At 46.3% G+C, this 19,726-nt stretch overlaps 1 protein-coding gene across 2 annotated transcripts in view; it reads left to right on the forward strand.

The window, feature by feature from the left end:
• LOC148064801 (myosin-9-like) overlaps positions 1 to 19,528 on the forward strand; it is a 30,288-nt gene extending 10,760 nt beyond the window's left edge. Inside the window, exons 2-41 of one of the 2 annotated variants that reach the window (XM_087808662.1) lie at positions 934 to 1,271; positions 3,352 to 3,508; positions 3,711 to 3,738; positions 3,819 to 3,912; positions 4,133 to 4,153; positions 5,866 to 5,958; positions 6,026 to 6,089; positions 6,194 to 6,292; positions 6,370 to 6,513; positions 7,456 to 7,551; positions 7,629 to 7,900; positions 7,973 to 8,146; positions 8,227 to 8,400; positions 8,476 to 8,590; positions 9,371 to 9,558; positions 9,623 to 9,744; positions 10,065 to 10,134; positions 10,395 to 10,555; positions 10,626 to 10,734; positions 10,802 to 10,933; positions 11,013 to 11,219; positions 11,281 to 11,418; positions 11,486 to 11,609; positions 11,674 to 11,845; positions 11,920 to 12,132; positions 12,291 to 12,435; positions 12,501 to 12,707; positions 12,781 to 12,885; positions 14,123 to 14,275; positions 14,335 to 14,583; positions 14,653 to 14,865; positions 14,935 to 15,147; positions 15,220 to 15,381; positions 15,456 to 15,584; positions 16,635 to 16,723; positions 16,800 to 16,923; positions 16,995 to 17,203; positions 17,277 to 17,385; positions 17,448 to 17,620; positions 18,541 to 19,528. In XM_087808662.1, coding sequence (XP_087664788.1) covers positions 945 to 1,271; positions 3,352 to 3,508; positions 3,711 to 3,738; positions 3,819 to 3,912; positions 4,133 to 4,153; positions 5,866 to 5,958; positions 6,026 to 6,089; positions 6,194 to 6,292; positions 6,370 to 6,513; positions 7,456 to 7,551; positions 7,629 to 7,900; positions 7,973 to 8,146; positions 8,227 to 8,400; positions 8,476 to 8,590; positions 9,371 to 9,558; positions 9,623 to 9,744; positions 10,065 to 10,134; positions 10,395 to 10,555; positions 10,626 to 10,734; positions 10,802 to 10,933; positions 11,013 to 11,219; positions 11,281 to 11,418; positions 11,486 to 11,609; positions 11,674 to 11,845; positions 11,920 to 12,132; positions 12,291 to 12,435; positions 12,501 to 12,707; positions 12,781 to 12,885; positions 14,123 to 14,275; positions 14,335 to 14,583; positions 14,653 to 14,865; positions 14,935 to 15,147; positions 15,220 to 15,381; positions 15,456 to 15,584; positions 16,635 to 16,723; positions 16,800 to 16,923; positions 16,995 to 17,203; positions 17,277 to 17,385; positions 17,448 to 17,620; positions 18,541 to 18,658 — 5,892 coding nt within the window. In that variant the 5' untranslated portion in view covers positions 934 to 944 and the 3' untranslated portion in view covers positions 18,659 to 19,528. The remainder of the gene's footprint in view (positions 1 to 933; positions 1,272 to 3,351; positions 3,509 to 3,710; positions 3,739 to 3,818; positions 3,913 to 4,132; positions 4,154 to 5,865; positions 5,959 to 6,025; positions 6,090 to 6,193; positions 6,293 to 6,369; positions 6,514 to 7,455; positions 7,552 to 7,628; positions 7,901 to 7,972; positions 8,147 to 8,226; positions 8,401 to 8,475; positions 8,591 to 9,370; positions 9,559 to 9,622; positions 9,745 to 10,064; positions 10,135 to 10,394; positions 10,556 to 10,625; positions 10,735 to 10,801; positions 10,934 to 11,012; positions 11,220 to 11,280; positions 11,419 to 11,485; positions 11,610 to 11,673; positions 11,846 to 11,919; positions 12,133 to 12,290; positions 12,436 to 12,500; positions 12,708 to 12,780; positions 12,886 to 14,122; positions 14,276 to 14,334; positions 14,584 to 14,652; positions 14,866 to 14,934; positions 15,148 to 15,219; positions 15,382 to 15,455; positions 15,585 to 16,634; positions 16,724 to 16,799; positions 16,924 to 16,994; positions 17,204 to 17,276; positions 17,386 to 17,447; positions 17,621 to 18,540) is intronic. The other variant, XM_087808661.1, reaches the window with a different exon arrangement.
• The last annotated feature ends 198 nt before the right edge of the window (positions 19,529 to 19,726 follow it).

Here is a 19,726-nt window from a genome sequence, read left to right on the forward strand (position 1 = left end):
TCGTGGATGTTGAAAGTAGAACTTTTGATTCTCGCTGCTCGTCGTATGCAGAACATGTTGAGTTGCACAACCCGTGCCTGTGGAGGATTATGACATAAGATGTTTTCTGAATGAGTTGTTGGACACGGAGCTGCAGGATGAAGGTCCGAGCAGGTTCTCTGGTCTCCAGATGGTTCCGACGTTCTGATGAAAATGAAGACAAGGCTTCTTCATCTCGGCACGAAGTTGACTCGTGTCTCATCGGTAGATGTGATATAACATGGAAATGGAAATGAATGGCGTTACTTTGACTTCAAAAATTAATATAATGATTATATTATCAGCATTTCATCAAGAGTTTAAAGTAAAATGCAACTTCTGCTTCTTCACTATAGTAGATGTTTTGTTTTTAGGATCAAACAGTTCCTTTTATTTTACCTAATATTGTGGGATTTATTCAAAGCATGTTAAAACTAACAGGCAGAAATTCACAGCTTTTCTTTATTTTAGCGTTGCAAATTAAACTTGAGTCATCACGTCATTACAGCGGCACAATGAAATTCCGGCAATGACTGAGGATGAGAGGATACAGTGACTCCAGCAGCTTTTAAAGCTGATGTTTGGACCTTTTTCGGATTGAAAACAAACGAACGCAGTTACGACTTCGTCAAGAGTCATGTGGTCTTTAAATTCTGCAACACCAGAGTCAAGTACTCGACAATACTACACATATATACTTGTTACTACAGTATTGAGATATATTGTATCGTATCCTCAGAATGTTGCGAAGACGCACCTTAATTTACGGTGAAGGAAGTCATGATACAAATGGATGTATTGGTGGTTCACGTTCTTGTCGATACTAATCACTATTGGTGACCTTTTTTCCTGTTTCATCATCACAAGATAAAACTAATGTTTTTCTTAACTTGTTTTTTTTTTTTCTTCCTCCAGAAAGTGCTACCATGTCAGCTGCAGACAAGTTTCTGTACGTGGACCGTAACCTGGTCAACAACCCGCTGGCGCAGGCGGACTGGGCGACCAAGAAGCTGGTATGGGTCCCGTCGGAGCGCCTGGGCTTCGAGGCCGGCACCGTGAGGGAGGAGCGCGGCGAGGAGTGCGTGGTGGAGCTCGCCGACTCCGGCAAGAAGGTCCGCGTGAACAAGGACGACATCCAGAAGATGAACCCGCCCAAGTTCAGCAAGGTGGAGGACATGGCGGAGCTCACCTGCCTGAACGAAGCCTCGGTGCTGCACAACCTGAAGGAGAGATACTACTCTGGACTCATCTACGTGAGTGTTGCTGCACAACACACACAACCAACACACAATGCACAACCAACACACAATGCACGCACAACCAACGCACAATGCACAACCAACGCACAATGCACAACCAACGCACAACCAACACACAATGCACAACCAACGCACAATGCACAACCAACACACAATGCACGCACAACCAACGCACAATGCACAACCAACGCACAACCAACACACAATGCACAACCAACACACAATGCACAACCAACACACAATGCACAACCAACGCACAACCAACGCACAATGCACAACCAACACACAATGCACAACCAACGCACAACCAACACACAATGCACAACCAACGCACAATGCACAACCAATGCACAACCAACACACAATGCACAACCAACACACAATGCACAACCAACACACAATGCATGCACAACCAACACACAATGCATGCACAACCAACACACAATGCACAACCAACGCACAACCAACACACAATGCACATACACATACACGCACAATGCACATACACACACGCACAACGCGCAAACACACACAACGCACATACACATACACGCACAAACGACACACAACACGCATACATGCACAAACGACACACAACACGCATACACGCACAAACAACACACAGCACATGCACACACAGCACATGCACACACAGCACATGCACACACAGCACATGCACACACAGCACATGCACACAACACGCACAGCACACAACATGCACAGCACACAACACGCACAGCACACAACACGCACAGCACACAACACGCACAGCACACAACACGCACAGCACACAACACGCACAGCACACAACACGCACATGCACACACGCACAGCACACAACACGCACAGCGCACACAACACGCACAGCGCACACAACACGCACAGCGCACACAACACGCACAGCACACACACACACGCACAACACACACACGCACAACACACACACACACACACACACATACACACACACACACAACTTAAGACGCCTGCGACCCTTCAACTCTCTTTATTCTTGACCGGTCGTTCAAAAACCAAAGAATGCGTTTCCTCTAAAGTCCTCATTTATCACGACGAGGCTCCAGAGAATTCTGTTGTTAATCCTGCGATAAATAATGTCATCGTCCTCGGCTGAGAATACTTCAGTCTCTCTGACCCGCTCGTGTTCGGAACCGCCTGTCGTTTCCTCCCTCCCTCCCTTCTATCCACCGCTTCCAGCGCCAGAAAGATTTGGATCAGCCGTCTCGGGGGGGAGATGGTACAGACGTCTCCGGGCCGAGCGAGTGAACCAGGAAGTTAAGAGTAGTTGGATCAGGAAGTTCTGTTCCTCGGGTGTCGAGTCGAATGTGGTTTTCTGCTCGCAGGGTGTGGTCCAATTGCACAATGACGAGAGAAACAAAACGTGTGTTGTTGAGGGTAAAAAGTGGAAGTATGTCAGTGCCATCTGAATATTCAGTGGTTGAATTTAACGTTTTTTAATTTTTAAACCTTCATTTTTATTTATCGAGCTTTTTTATAAATTTTTTTAGCATTGAATCATATTTGAAAATAATTTAATTCAACAATTTCGATATTGAAAAGTTTAAATTTGGTGTTTTATAAGTTTAATTAATTAATTAATAATAGAAAAGGAATATTTTTTACAGTTTGATATCCTACAATGCTTCTTTATTTAATTGGTATTATAATTCAAAACGATCAAACAAATACATAATTTTCCAAATATTCAGTTGAAAAAATTAATAATAATTAAAAAACCTGTATAGAAATGCTTGAATTCAATCGTTTAAAAAAAATCAATGTTTAATTCAAACATTTTAAACCGTTTTATCCCAACTATCCTAAAATGATTCGTTATTTTATTGCTATTATAATTTAAAACTATCAAACAAATACATTTTTTTCTAAATATTCAGTTGAAAAAATTAATTATAAAAAAAAACAACATAGAAATGCTTGATTTAAACACTTTTTTTCCCAACTATTAAATATCCTGATGTCGCTGATTCAAGAGGAACACCATTAATTGTTGGGGTTCATCGATGAAGGTTCACTCAAACTTCCTGTCGCCCCACAGACGTACTCCGGCCTCTTCTGCGTGGTCATCAACCCCTACAAGAACCTGCCCATCTACTCGGAGGAGATCGTCGACATGTACAAGGGCAAGAAGCGACACGAGATGCCGCCGCACATCTACGCCATCACCGACACGTCGTACCGAAGCATGATGCAGGGTGAGCCGCAAACCGTCGTCGAGCTCATTAGCGAAGCGGCTGCAGGAAGCCGGAAATTGATTTCCTGTCTGCAGCAAATGTACTTCCTGTTTGTAGAGACAATAGCGTGTTGTGCACTTAAGGCGATAAAGAGGTTAATTTGGAAAAAACTGGTGCATTCTTGGAGCGAGATGATGTAATCCTGGTGCGTCTTGTGTTGCAGATCGTGAAGACCAGTCCATCCTGTGCACGTACGTCTCGCACCTCCTCATGCAAATATAAACCTCAAAGTATTGTTTCTGTTGGGTTAAAACGATGTGTTTGATCGCAGAGGCGAGTCCGGTGCCGGCAAGACGGAGAACACCAAGAAGGTGATCCAGTATCTGGCTCACGTGGCCTCCTCTCACAAGACCAAGAAGGATCAGGTCAGACATCTTCTTCTTCATCATCCTCAGTCCGACAGTGTTCCCTCAGAGTCCAGTAGTCATGACAACACTAGCACTTCGAGCGTTTTAGTCTCACGCCAGGTGTGTCGTTTGATGGACGCACCTGGTCTTGACCTCACGAGGGGTCAAAATCTGCCCCCCCCCCGTAAATGACCTCACATCTTTTTTTGAGCCTGTATTTCTCTCTTCCCACCAACAGAACAGCTCGGTCCTGTCACATGTGAGTTCATTCTCCTCCCACCGTCCACTTTTCCTATACCTGCTTCTGTTATCACCTCCTCTCCCCCTTCCACTCCCCCCCGACCCTACACCCTCCCCCCCCGTGCCTCCCTCACTGAAGTGTCGCCCGGGGATCCTGTTGTTGCATCAGGCGGGGATTTGCGACTTGTCTTGGGAAATCAGAAGGAAGTTTGTTTGCAGATTGGTGGCATCCGGGTGCTTTCCTGTGAAAAATTCAGCCAGACAATAGAAGGCTCAAAAAAGGGGGGCGGGGTCTTCACATCCTTAAAGCACAGAGAACCTGAAAAGAACTGGCTGAATTATTCACTTTTTCTGTTGCTACTTTGTGCTGCTGATGTCAAAATTCAAATGATGAAACATGATGCTCTGACAAAGCGTTTCAAGATATATTCTCTTAAACATTTAGTTTTATTCTTAATTTCCACAGAGTTGCTGCCTCTATTCATTTAATGGCTGCAAATAAATAACTATTACTCGGACTATAAACTAGTTCTGGTTGCCATGACTGACCTTCTGTAGTATTACTCCGTGAGGTTCAGTAGTATTACTCTGCAAGCCACCTTAGTAGTACTACTTGGCAAGGCACTCTGTAGTACTACTTGGCAAGACGCTCTGTAGTACTACTTGGCAAGGCGCTCTGTAGTACTACTTGGCAAAGGCGCTGTGTAGTACTATTTGGCAAGGCGCTCTGTAGTACTACTTAGCAAAGGAGCTGTGTAGTACTACTTGGCAATGCGCTCTGTAGTACTACTTGGCAAAGGCGCTGTGTAGTACTACTTTGTAAAGGCGCTGTGTAGTACTACTTGGCATGGTGCTCTGTAGTACAACTTAGCAAAGGCGCTCTGTAGTACTACTCGGCAAGGCGCTCTGTAGTACTACTCGGCAAGGCACTCTGTAGTACTACTCGGCAAGGCGCTCTGTAGTACTACTCGGCAAGGCGTTTTGTAGTACTACTCGGCAAGGCGCTCTGTAGTACTACTCGGCGAGGCGCTCTGTAGTACTTCTCGGCGAGGCGCTCTGTAGTACTACTCGGCGAGGCGCTCTGTAGTACTACTCGGCGAGGCGCTCCGTAGTACTACTCGGCGAGGCGCTCCGTACTACTACTCGGCAAGGCGCTCCGTAGTTTTATTCTGCGAGGCTCTGTAGTCTGTAAGGCTTTGTAGAGTACTTGGCGAGGCTTGGTAGAATACCCTGCCAGGTTTTGTAGTGTCTTCAAGAGGCTCCATTGTATTACTACACAAGACGCCTTTATGCTGAACCGTGCTTAATGCTCGCCTTATACTCAGAAAAACATGGTACAGGACGATCAATGGCATCATCTGGTATCACAACTGAGCTTAAATGTAGCAAAACACAGAACACATGGAGCTTTTATGGATCCGTTTCTAGACTAGTTCAGTCCGAGAGAGTAATTGTGGTGATGGGTTCCTGCAGTGGCTCACCGGGTGTGTGTGCTTGGACACTAACTTTCAGTGTTGTGTGGGGAAAATTGCTTGTGTCGACGTTTGTGTGCATGTGTCAACGTTGTGCGTGTGTGTGTATAAATATGGTGTCCGTCATTTGTACTGCTCTTCTTCAGGTGTAAGTTCGTCGGGTTCAAATCGTCCCAGTCCTTACTTCACGAAGCAGCGCTGGATTCTGTACCTCCTGAAAAATAAATGTGTTCTCTGCTGGTATCTTTCTGTCCGCCAGGGGGAGCTGGAGAAGCAGCTGTTGCAGGCCAACCCCATTCTGGAGGCTTTTGGAAACGCCAAGACGGTCAAAAATGACAACTCGTCCAGATTTGTAAGACGATGCTTGCGTACGTGCGTCTCCTCTGTTTCTTCTGTCAACAAGTTTCGTTTGCCTTCAGGGAAAGTTCATCAGAATCAACTTCGATGTCAACGGTTACATCGTTGGTGCAAATATTGAAACTTGTATCCTTTGTTTTGAATGCAAATGAGTTTTGTTTCCACTCTCGTCGAGATGCAATGTTGACCTAAAGCAGGGAGGTCTGTTTTCCTTAACCCAAGGTTGCTAGACTTGTTGGAAAAGTCCAGAGCCATCCGCCAGGCCAAAGATGAGAGGACCTTCCACATCTTCTACTACCTCCTGACCGGAGCTGGGGACAAGTTGCGTGGTAAGCGTTCCCCCCTCTTGAGAGAATTCTCTATAGAGTTCTACAACAAAACGTGAACCAATGGTTGTGCTCCACAGCTGACCTTCTTCTTGAAAATTACAACAACTACCGTTTCCTCTCCAACGGGAACGTCACCATCCCTGGACAGCAGGACAAGGATCTGTTCTCGGAGACTCTTGACGCCTTCAGGATCATGAGCATCCCAGAGGACGAGCAGATCGGTAACAAATCCTTCCATTATCTCCCTTAATTGGTCCGATACATACGGTGTCTTGGCCAGTTTCCTAAATCTATGAATTCTGATTCAGAATCTGCTCTTGAATAATAGGTTAGGTTAGGTAGAACTTTATTGATTCCCCAGGAGGTCTCCTTCGGGAAATTGTTTTTTTCCAATTAGACACAGCAATACAGCAATTATTCATAAATGTAAAAATAAGAACAAGAACAAAGAGAAATAAAGAGAAAGAACAAGATGACGCAATCTAAGTCTAAAGATAAAGAACATAGATCAAAGACAAAGGATACAAAGATTAACATAGAACAGAACATCATGATACTTTTACTTCACTCCTGCCCCGAACTCAGAATTGTACAATCTAATAGCACGAGGAATGAATGGGTCCGTGAGTCTATTAGTGTTGCATCATGGGAGGAGCATTCGTGCAATCTGTTTAATCTAATTTTTTTATTTTTTTTAATTGTTTAATTAGTGCAATGCGTTTAATCTGTTTAAACATCAGTTGTACTTCATACATGTTCAGCCCTCTACATGCTGCAGCTATGGGTAATCACCTAAAGGCAAAGCATTGTAATAGCCTGTAGAAAGCGGAGCCAACTTTTCTTAGAACCATGGTTATAACTGTAAGTAATTATTATTTGTAAAGCGCCTTTCTCGGACCAGAGTCACAAAGTGCTTAAATGATAAAAAACATACATACACATTTAAAATATAAACCCTAAAATGCCAAGACAACATGGAGACAAACACAACAGCCCTGAGAAAATTAAGAAATGCACAAATAAAAAGGTCTTAAGATGTTATGGAAGATCGTTCCAAAGCTTAGGAGCAACAGCCTGAAAAGATTTATCTCTTCTGGTGCAAAAACAAAACAAAAACATAATAGAAACGGAATGTAACGCACAATATGACGTGGTGTTTGCAGGAATGCTGAAAGTCGTGGCCTCAGTACTGCAGCTTGGAAACATGAGCTTCAAGAAGGAGCGTCACACGGACCAGGCCTCCATGCCCGACAACACAGGTAGTTGTACCAACATCTCACGAGCGGGTCGTTGAGGTTTTCTCTGGATCCACATCAGAGTTTGTTTTCCTCCACAGCCGCACAGAAGGTGTGCCACCTCATGGGGATGAACGTCACGGACTTCACCCGGGCCATCCTCTCGCCCAGGATCAAGGTCGGCCGAGACCACGTCCAGAAGGCTCAGACTCAGGAGCAGGCGGAGTTCGCGGTGGAAGCTCTGGCCAAGGCCACGTACGAGAGGATGTTCCGCTGGCTGGTCATGAGGATCAACAAGGCCCTGGACAAGACCAAGAGGCAGGGAGCCTCCTTCATCGGCATCCTCGACATCGCCGGCTTTGAGATCTTCGAGGTGAGCGACGCAACCAAGCCTGGTTCTCCTCTAGAAAGTTCCTCCTGTTGAACGTCTTCTTTCTGTCGGCAGCTCAACTCCTTCGAGCAGCTCTGCATCAACTACACCAACGAGAAGCTGCAGCAGCTCTTCAACCACACCATGTTCATCCTGGAGCAGGAGGAGTACCAGAGGGAGGGCATCGAGTGGAGCTTCATCGACTTCGGGCTGGACCTGCAGCCCTGCATCGACCTCATCGAGAAGCCAGTGAGTGCCGGAAGATCTGTGGAGATCTTGCAAAAAATCAAGTTAAACCATTCGATATTCCGAACTCTCTCTCCCCTCAGGCGAGTCCACCTGGTATCCTGGCTCTGCTGGACGAGGAGTGCTGGTTCCCCAAAGCCACCGACAAGAGTTTCGTGGAGAAGGTTCTCCAGGAGCAGGGCACGCACCCCAAGTTCTTCAAGCCCAAGAAACTGAAGGACGAGGCCGACTTCTGTGTCATTCACTACGCCGGCAAAGTAAGACGACGAGCCCCGCTGGACTCGCTTTCGAAGTCACGAGATTAAAAACCTGCAACGTTGTCCCCCGACCAGGTGGACTACAAGGCCGACGAGTGGCTGATGAAGAACATGGACCCCTTGAACGACAACGTGGCCTCGCTGCTCAACCAGTCGACCGATAAGTTTGTCTCCGAGCTGTGGAGGGATGGTGAGTTGATGTGCCGCCGCCGTGAAAGAACCTGTCGGAAGTTTAATTCTGTCTCTCCGGTACTTGGACCTCTGTTCTTTACCTTCTTTCCATTCCGTCCTTCCTCTGTACGACCCCATTTTGTCCGTCATTCTGTTTCCATTTTAACTGGGTCTCAGAGGTACAGAGTTGCCAGAGAGCCTATTTTTATCAGCGCTTTCCTTTTCTACACTCTGACTCAGGTGACACGGTTTCTTCTTCTGCCATCTTTCCGGCTGTCAATCATGTCGTGTATGTGACCATGTGATCATCCAAACAAAGTCTAATGTCGTGAAACATGTCTGCTGTTTTCCACCCTTTTTGTCGCTCCTTCATGAACTCTCCTTGTCTCTCTCTGTGTGATAGTGTTGTTTGGGACTCCTGGTGGTGGTCATGGGTACTGCAACATTGGGTACATGCATGGGTTTGTCGTGGTTTCTGATGCACCAAAAAAAAGAGTTTAAAAGGCAGTTTTCAGATGTTAATGAGCACAAGTCGCACCAGAAGATAAAGTGCTGGAGAATTTAATCACTGAATGCACTTTGATCCTGGAAGTATAAAGTTTTGCATTTCACTGCTTTTGTGACCTTTTGTTTGCCTCTCCTGATGGTTTCCTCTGCATTCACTGTGTGTGGTTCACTCGCTTTGAGAAGGTTTTCTCTGCCGTCTAGAAGGCAGAGAAAGTGTTACAATGCATGTTGCTTGTCTGTCACACACACACTCGCACACACACATGTGAACCGCTCGTCCCCTCTCCTCCAGTCGACCGCATCGTGGGCTTGGACAAAGTGTCCGGCATGGCCGAGATGCCCGGCGCTTTCAAGCCCCGCAAGGGAATGTTCCGGACCGTCGGTCAGCTGTACAAGGAGCAGCTGTCCAAGCTCATGGCCACCCTGAGGAACACCAACCCCAACTTCGTCCGCTGCATCATCCCCAACCACGAGAAGAAGGTACGAGCGAGCGAGAAGTGTTGGCGGGCCCTGATGCTGAGCGATGTTGACTTTTGTTCTGCAGGCCGGTAAACTGGACCCTCACCTGGTTCTGGAGCAGCTGAGATGCAACGGTGTCCTGGAGGGCATCCGTATCTGCAGACAGGGCTTCCCCAACCGCATCGTGTTCCAGGAGTTCAGACAGAGGTGAGGGTCGACGCTCCCGAGTCGTACCGTAGTGTGTTTATGTCGGGTTGAATCTTACAAGCCGGAGCACCAGGGATGAATATCTTCACCACGAAGTTTCGATTCGATACAATGTAATTGTAAAGCATAGGTTTGATTGGTGGGTTTCCTATAGTGAAGGCCTATGGAGGACAGAGCATGCATGAAGTAGAACTGTTGTTTAAGGTGAAGAGAAAAAAATAAAGAACATTGTAACCGTTTTTGTTATTCAAGAGCAGTTTCTGAATCGGTTTAAGAGGAGGATTATGGACAGTTTTCTAACTGGTGTTCCTTGATCACAGATATGAGATCCTGACCCCGAATGCCATCCCCAAAGGATTCATGGATGGAAAACAGGCCTGCGTGAGCATGGTAAGCTAGTGCATCATCACTGGAGTCTACTGACTCCTTTAAGAAACATATTAAGACGTTATTTGTTCAGGCTTTTACTTGATTTTCTGGAACTCCTGTTGTGTTATCAGTTTTATCTTGATCTTTAAAATATATACTTTATTGAATATTGTTTTGATTGTTTAAGCCATTTGTGACCCTGGTCTGGAAAAGCACTATACAAATACAAATGACTTACTTACTCCTGAAGATCTGAGCCATGTTCTCTCTGCTCCTGACAGATCGAAAGCCTGGAGTTGGATCCTAACCTCTACCGGATCGGCCAGAGCAAAGTCTTCTTCAGAGCCGGAGTCCTGGCTCACCTGGAGGAGGAGCGAGACATGAAGATCACCGACATCATCATCAGCTTCCAAGCCTGGTGCCGCGGCTACGTGGCCCGCAAGTGCGTCAACGACCGATGTTCAGGTAGTCTCGGATGATGGACTTCGATGTCTAAACTTCAATGTCTTCAGAGCGTTCGCAAAGAGACAGCAGCAGCTCACCGCCATGAAGGTCATCCAGAGGAACTGTGCTGCGTACCTGAAGCTGAGGAACTGGCAGTGGTGGAGACTCTTCACCAAGGTTTGACTTTTCCCTCCACACTTTTCCCAGGTGACTTTATGTGACGCGTCGTGTGATGTGTGTTCAGGTCAAACCCCTGCTCCAAGTCAGCAGACAAGAGGAGGAGATGCTGGCCAAGGACGAGGAGCTGCTGAAGGTGAAGGAGAAACATGTCTATGTTGAGCAGCAGCTGCAAGAGTTCGAGGAGAAACATTCACAGGTGAGCTTCTTTTTTTTTTTTTTTAAATGAAGCGTTCCGTCAACCGCGATCCGACCCCTAATCCATGTTTCTGCTGCAGCTCAACGCCGAGAAGATGGCCCTTCAGGAGCAACTTCAGGCAGAGACTGAGCTCTGTGCTGAAGCCGAGGAGATGAGGTCACGCCTGGCGGCGAAGAAGCAGGAGCTGGAGGAGATCCTTCACGACCTGGAGGCTCGTGTAGAGGAGGAAGAGGAGCGGGCATCACACCTCATGTCGGAGAAGAAGAAGATGCAGCAGAACATCACAGTGAGTCGCGATGGAAACCTTGTGAGGAACATTCTTGTGTTAACCTTCCATCTGGAACCAGGACCTAGAGCAACAGCTGGATGAAGAGGAGGCTGCCAGACAGAAGCTGCAGCTGGAGAAGGTCACCATGGAGGCGAAGATGAAGAAGATTGAGGAGGACGTCATGATGCTGGACGACCAGAACAACAAACTAAACAAGGTGTCTGTGAAACCTCTTTCTTGTGGAGATGTTTCCTCTGATACTGATGGCCCTTTTGTGAGTTCAGGAGAAGAAGATGTTAGATGAGAGGGTCTCCGAGTTCACCACCAACTTGGCCGAGGAGGAGGAGAAATCCAAAAGCCTGCAGAAGCTGAAGACCAAACATGAAGCCATGATCACTGACCTGGAGGGTGAGACGTTCATGGATCCAGAACCTGAAGACGGTTTTTCTTTAACATCTGCCCGTGACTCCAGACCGCCTGCGCAGAGAAGAGAAGCAGCGCCAGGAGCTGGAGAAGAACCGCCGCAAGCTGGAGGGAGACAGCGCCGAGATCCACGACCAGATCGCCGAGCTCCAGGCTCAGATCGCCGAGCTTCGCGCCCAACTGGCCAAGAAGGAGGAGGAGCTCCAGGCGGCCCTGGCCAGGTGTGTGCAGATGTTTCTCCTCCGGTGTTTCTCTCAAGTCCAGCGTTGCTGATTCTCTCCGTCGGGTCCCTCAGAATCGAGGAGGAAGCGGCTCAGAAGAACCTCGCCCAGAAGAAGATCCGCGAGTTGGAGGCGCAGCTGTCGGAGCTGCAGGAGGATCTGGAGCTGGAGAGACAAGCTCGCACCAAGGCAGAGAAACACCGCAGAGACCTGGGCGAGGAACTTGAGGCGCTGAAGACCGAGCTGGAGGACACTCTGGACTCCACCGCCGCCCAGCAAGAGCTCAGGTAACATCTGGAGTGCGGAAGTATGTCAGTGCCATCAGAATGTGATGTGGTTGAATTTAATATTTTTAGAGAACCATCTTATGTTTTTTTTTTTGGCACTGATTTACGTCCATACCTGAGCTTCAGTCAGGAACATCACCTCACTGTCCCATCTTTAGGAGCAAGCGTGAGACGGAAGTGGCTCACCTGAAGAAGACCTTGGACGACGAAGCGAAGCTGCACGAGCATCAGCTCGGAGAGATGAGACAGAAGCAGGGACAAGCCTTCGACGAGCTCAACGAGCAGCTGGAGCAGGCCAAGAGGGTAAGTGGACCAGAACCCCCCCGTCTGTGGGACGGCAGAGTGACGAGATCTTCTTCTTCTTCCAGAACAAGGTCTCCATGGAGAAGGCCAAGCAGGCGCTGGAGTCGGAGAGGAACGAGCTGACCATCGAGCTGCAGACGCTCATGCAGGGCAAGGGCGACTCGGAGCACCGCAGGAAGAAGGCGGAGGCTCAGGTGCAGGAGCTGCAGATCAAGCACCAGGAGAGCGAGCGGCAGCGTCTGGAGCTGTCGGAGCGAGTCGCCAAACTGCAGGTGAAGAACCGTCGTTCATTCGGCCGTCGGGTCTCTGGAGACCAGGAGCAAACATCTCTTCTGTTGGCCACAGACCGAGCTGGAGAACGTCAGCGGGATGCTGTGCGAGGTGGAAGGGAAGTCCATCAAGGCCACCAAAGACCACTCCACCGTGGAGTCTCAGCTGCAGGATGTTCAGGTACAGACGTTATGTTATCTTAAATAACACGTGACTTACATTTACACTTAAGTCTGTGAGTGGAATCAGTTTATTGTATGTAGATCAAAACTACTCAATATTAACTATAATCTGTTAATTCATTTTTATTTGAAAACATTTTGGTTTTTTTTTCTAATTTTTGTTTTTGACATTGCAGATGTTGAAACTTTATTAATAGTTTTAAGCATTAAATTCTGTTTTTGATTAATTGAATTAAATAAAATATTTAAAAAAATCAACCCTTAAATACAGATGTTATTTATTTCATGTTTATTTTAACCCTTGTGTTATCTCAGGGTAGAAGCAACTACAACACTACTACTATTACTACTATTTGTTTTTGGGTTGGGTCACATTGACCCTGAAATAACTCAAGGGTAAAATATTTTTTCATGCATTTTAAATTTGCATTTATTTATTATTATTACATTTTTTTGTTTATAAATTTGCCACTACCGTCAATTAAATTCAAATAACTTTTTTATTCTATATATATTATATATATATTATTTTTTGTTTTTTAAAGCACTGTAAATTGTCAATTGTATGTCGATCAAAACTATTCAATATTAACTGGAACCTGTTAATTCATTTTTATTCGTAAACATTTTTGTTTTCTTTCTACTTTTACAATTTGACACTACAGATGTTGAAACTTTATTAATAGTTTTAGGCATTACATTCTGCTCTTGATTAATTGAATTAAATAGAATATAAAAAAAATCAACCCTTAAATACAGATATTATTTATTTTATATTATTTATTATATTATTATTTCTATTTTATTTGTTTTAACCCTTGTGTTATTTCAGGGTTGAAGCAACTACAAACACATTTGTTTTTGAGTCGGGTCACCTTGACCCTGAAATGACGAGTGTAAAATATTTTAAATTAAAAAAATTGCAGTTCATTATTATTTTTTATATATATATTGGCCACTAATTAAATTCAAATAACTTGTTTTTTAAAGAACTCTAAATTGTCTTTAATCATTGAATTAAATCATTTTGAGAATAAGTTATAAATCGAACTTATTACATATAGTTTGATTTTCTTATTACAATAATTTAAAACACGACTGTAATTGTTCAAAAACTGTATTAAATTCAAAACATTTAAATTAAGAAACATTTAAAAACCTCAATATTGTGATGAATTCCTTCCACTTCACGGGACCTTCTGTCCTCCTGACACATGCCTGGTTCCTCCCGACAGGAAGTCCTCCAGGAGGAGACGCGGCAGAAGCTGTCGATGGGAACACGAGTGCGTCAGCTGGAGGACGACCAGAACAGTCTGAGGGAGCAGCTGGAGGAGGAGGAGGAGGCCAAGAAGAACGTGGAGAGGCAGCTTCAGACCACTCAAGCCCAGGTGCGTGAGCAGAAGTTCTTCTCGTGTGGACCTGAGGTCTGACGTGTGGACGTGTGCAGCTGGTGGAGCTGAAGAAGAAGCTGGAGTCGGACGCCGGCTGCCTGGAGAGCGCAGAAGAAGGAAAGAAGAGGCTTCAGAGAGACCTGGAGGGCATCGGACAACGCCTGGAGGAGAAGTGTTCTGCTTTCGAGAAGCTCGACAAGACCAAGACCCGCCTGCAGCAGGAGCTGGACGACATGATGGTGGACCAGGACCACCTGCGGCAGATCGTCTCCAACCTGGAGAAGAAGCAGAAGAAGTTCGACCAGGTCAGGGTCGTCCGGAGATGTTCAGGTGGACTTTGATTTGGTAGCTAAACGTCCATGGGTGTCCTCCAGATGCTGGCAGAGGAGAAGAACATCTCCGCCCGGTACGCCGAGGAGCGAGACCGCGCCGAAGCCGAGGCCCGCGAGAAGGAGACCCGAGCTCTGGCTCTGACCAGAGAGCTGGAGTCTCTGATGGACATGAAGGACGAGACGGACCGCAACAACAAGCTGCTGCGCGCCGAGATGGAGGACCTGGTGTCGTCCAAGGACGACGTGGGAAAGAACGTAAGGAGACCTCTTGCCCCCCGAGTCTGTTGAGGCCGTCTTCTCAGAGTCTTCTCCTGGTCCCTGCAGGTCCACGAGCTGGAGAAGTCCAAGAGGTCCATGGATCAGCAGCTGGAGGAGATGAAGACTCAGCTGGAGGAGCTGGAGGACGAACTCCAGGCCACAGAAGACGCTAAACTGCGTCTGGAGGTCAACATGCAGGCCATGAAGGCCCAGTACGAGAGAGACCTGGCGGGACGGGACGAGATGGGCGAGGAGAAGAAGAGGTCGCTGGTCAAACAGGTTTGTCTCCATTTAAAAAAAACAAAACCAAAACAGACCAACAAAGATTGACCTTCAAAATGTTGACTGAAGGTGCGCGAGATGGAGATGGAGCTGGAGGACGAGAGGAAGCAAAGGTCCGCAGCTGTGGCCGCACGCAAGAAGATGGAGCTGGACCTGAAGGAGCTGGAGAACGGCATCGACATGGCCAACAAGAACCGAGACGAAGCCCTCAAGCAGCTGAAGAAGCTACAGGTGAGTCCTCTTGACGAAGACCATGAGTGTCCGAACGTTCCTCACACTGCTGCTTCTCCCCGACACCTTTCCAGGCTCAGATGAAGGACCTGATCCGGGAGCTGGACGACACTCGCATGTCCAGAGAGGAGATCCTGGCCCAGAGCAAGGAGACGGAGAAGAAGCTGAAGGGGATGGAGGCCGACATGCTGCAGATGCAGGAGGTCAGTGACTTCAATGTTTGGAGCTACAGAAGTTTGTTCAAGGGAGGTCTGATGATCTCTGTGTGTGTGTCGATCTATGATCTCTGTGTGTGTGTCGATCTATGATGTTTGTGTGTGTATGTGTCGATCTCTGATCTGTGTGTGTGTCGATCTCTGATGTTTGTGTGTGTGTTGATGTGTGTGTCCATCTCTGATCTGTGTGTGTGTCGATCTCTGATGTTTGTTTATGTGTGTGTCGATTTCGGATGTTTGTTTTTGTGTGTTGATGTGTGTGTGTCGATCTCTGATGTTTGTGTGTGTCAATCTCTGATCTGCGTCGATTTCTGATGTTTGTTTTTGTGTGTGTGTGTTGATCTCTGATGTTTGTGTGTGTGTGTGTTGATGTGTGTCGATCTCTGATGTTTGTGTGTGTGTGTGTGTGTTGATGTGTGTCGATCTCCGATGTTTGTTTGTGTTGATCTTTGATGTTTTTCTGTTGATCTTTGATGTGTGTGTCGATCTCTCATGTGTGTGTCGATCTCTCATGTGTGTGTCGATCTCTGATATGTACATGTGTGTTGATGTGTGTGTCGATCTCTTGTGTTGGTGTGTGTGTGTCGATTGATCTCTGATGTTTGTGTGTGTGTTGATGTGTGTGTCAATCTCTGATATGTGTGTGTCGATCGATCTCTGATGTTTGTGTGTGTGTGTGTTGATGTGTGTGTCAATCTCTGATATGTGTGTGTCGATCGATCTCTGATGTTTGTGTGTGTGTGTGTTGATGTGTGTGTCAATCTCTGATATGTGTGTGTCGATCGATCTCTGTGTGTGTGTGTTGATGTGTGTGTCAATCTCTGATATGTGTGTGTCGATCGATCTCTGATGTTTGTGTGTGTGTGTGTTGATGTGTGTGTCAATCTCTGATATGTGTGTGTCGATCGATCTCTGTGTGTGTGTGTTGATGTGTGTGTCAATCTCTGATATGTGTGTGTCGATCGATCTCTGATGTTTGTGTGTGTGTGTGTTGATGTGTGTGTCAATCTCTGATGTGTGTGTGTTGATCTTGTGCAGGAGTTGGCTGCTGCCGAGCGAGTGAAGCGTCAGGCTCAACAGGAACGAGACGAGCTGCAGGATGAGATCAACAACTCTGCCACCAAAAAGTAAAACATTCAGACGATTCTCTCACTGACATCTCAACGCTCGAGTGTCTGACCGTCTGACCGTCTTCTGTCTCAGTGCTCAGATCGCGGAGGAGCGCCGGCGTCTGGAGGCTCGCATCGCTCAGCTGGAGGAGGAGCTGGAGGAGGAGCAGTGCAACGCCGAGCTGATCAACGACCGGCTGAAGAAGTCCATGCTGCAGGTGAGACCTCACGCCTGCTCGGCCCTTCGAACGTCACGTGACCGACTCTCTCCCCCCCCGCCCCCCCGCAGACGGACCAGATGAACGTGGAGCTGACGGCCGAGCGCAGCAGCTCTCAGCGCGTGGAAGGAGCTCGATCCCAGCTGGAGCGTCAGAACAAGGAGCTGAAGCTGAAGCTGCAGGAGCTGGAGGGCACCGTCAAGTCCAAGTACAAGGCCAACATGGCCGCCCTGGAGGCCAAGATCGCTCAGCTGGAGGAGCAGCTGGACATGGAGACCAGGTGAGCTCAGGCGTCCACGGCGAGGAGGAACGGTTCGTCGGTCGGTGTGACTGGAGTGTGTTGGTCCTCTCAGGGAGCGTCAAGGCGCCACCAAGCTGGTGAGACGCACCGAGAAGAAGCTGAAGGAGGTGATCCTGCAGGTGGACGACGAGAGACGCAACACGGAGCAGTACAAGGACCAGGTGCGACTCCAGACAGGCATGCATCGGCGACTCAGGGCTCAACACGGGTGTTTCTGCTGCAGGTGGACAAGCTGAACTCTCGCATGAAGCAGCTGAAGCGTCAGCTGGAGGAGGCGGAGGAAGAGGCTCAGAGAGCCAACGCCAACCGCAGGAAACTGCAGCGCGAGCTGGAGGACGCCACCGAGTCCGCCGACGCCATGAACCGCGAGGTGTCCAGTCTGAAGAGCAAACTCAGGTCAGATGACGGGAGGAACTCTGGGAGCGTCGGGGTCGTCGATATTTAACATTTTATGATGAAACTTTACATATATAAATGATTGAATTCAAATATAATATAAAAACATTTCAAATAAAACAATTCAAAAGTTGATTTAAATAATATATTTATATATAATTTAATACATTGTTTTCATATTTTAGGAATGAATGTATTTTTACACAGATTTTAATATTAAAATTTAATGAAAAACATATTTTTCAAAATTGAATTTAAAAGGCTCCAAATTAAATGTATAAATATTGCTATAATGGCGACAGCAGACAATATGAAAGGAGTCGAGATAATTCAAATGGGTCGATTATTGTTTTTTTTTTTGTTTTTTTTTAATATTGAATAATATTTTGAAAAATCAAAATCAACAATTTCTATATTTATTCTCTGTCAGTCACATGATTGTCTGCGTGTCACTTAATTGGTTGAAAGTTCAAGTAGCTCGGTACTCGATTGGTATTGTCTGGTGACACTATTATACCAACATTTATATTTTGAATTTAAAAGACTACACATTTAAAGTATTGAAATTGAGTAAAAAAAAAATGTAAATGTTTTTTTTAATTAATTATATAAAATGACAAATTCAACCTTTCAATGATTCAATTAAAAAACAAAACATTAAACCTATTGAATAAAATTAAAAACAAAAAAAACTTTTCAATTTCAAATAATATAATTCTTGTATTGAAAGTATATTTCGATGCTTAGAAATAATTTAATTTAATTTCATCATTTAAAAATTCTGGCTTCAATATTCTTGTTGTACGACTTTGCAGTGGAAAATGTAGAACAACAAGACTTTCCACTTCAAGAGGTCACGTTAGGTGACGGACAGGTCAGAGGTCACAAACGAGTGTTTAACGGCGTGTTCTCCCCCGCAGACGCGACAACCTTCCCTTCACCATGCGCCGCATCGTCTCCCGCGGCGGCGGCGGCGGCGTGGAGAGCGACGAGGAGGCGGAACCCAAGAGCGAGACCCCCGAACCCAAACCCGAGTAAAAGTGCATCTTAGTTCATCTCCGCAAAACACACCCCCCACCGCAGGCCTACACCTGCCACCACGACAATCTCTGCATCCTCGCACACCTGGACGACCGTGCTGACCAATCCTGGGGCCAAATTCTTCTTCATTTCTCACTGTGGGGGGGGGGGGGGGGGCACACAAAAAAAATACTATTTTTGTAAGGACGCATTCCACTTGTATTGTCCTGGTGTAGGATCTATTTTTCTAATTGACACGAATGAAGAGATACTGGAAGGGGACCAAAGTCATATCTTGATCTATATATTTGTATTTTATGCAGAAGTTTTTATAACGGTTCAAGTGGAACGTGTGCGTCTCGGCTCCTGCTCGCGCTCATGCCTTCGTAGAGAAGCTCCGCACGCTTCCGCGTCTCCTGTCCGTGTCGAGTTGAAACCTCCGTCACCGAAGGAATTTTTTTGACTTTGTGCTGAAACGGCAAAATTTAAGAAGCTTGTTGTAAAACCACTTAATCCACACAAACATGAAGCTCAAGTGCACACGTGCGGGACGTCATCGATTTTTCTTTGTTTAGCTGTTCTTGTAGGGGGTGGGTGGGGGCGGGGGGGCTCTAGAGAAGGTGGTTTATCGTCATGAATCGGTTCTACTTCCTGATGTGGAGATGAACGTTCCCGGCAACATCTTCTTCTTCTTTTAGCTCACACTGCTGGGAAGTGAGAGGAATGTATCGACGCTTATAAAAAAACAATAAATAATGGATTAGAAAAAACATTCCTCGACGAACCGACACGGCGCCATCATGTGGCATTTTTCTCGGCTGCACTTATGGAACCAGGTCGTGGCGATGTTGGTATCTGGTTATGCAAATAAAAAGCTTTGGAAATACATTTTCGACTCCTTTTGTTTTTATTTTTCTTGAATGTGTTTTAAAGTTGAGCCACGGATGAGAAATCTGGCCATCAAAGACCATTTAGGACGTACAGGAGCTTAAAGAAGTTGAATTGAACTTCAATAAAGTTTTTAAAACTTTATTTTAACTTTATTTTAACATTCTACCAAATGCTATTGAGTGACACCATTAGTGT

The sequence above is a fragment of the Callionymus lyra genome, chromosome 15 (assembly GCF_982586985.1).
Source record: "Callionymus lyra chromosome 15, fCalLyr1.hap1.1, whole genome shotgun sequence".
Taxonomy (NCBI): Eukaryota; Metazoa; Chordata; class Actinopteri; order Syngnathiformes; family Callionymidae; genus Callionymus; species Callionymus lyra.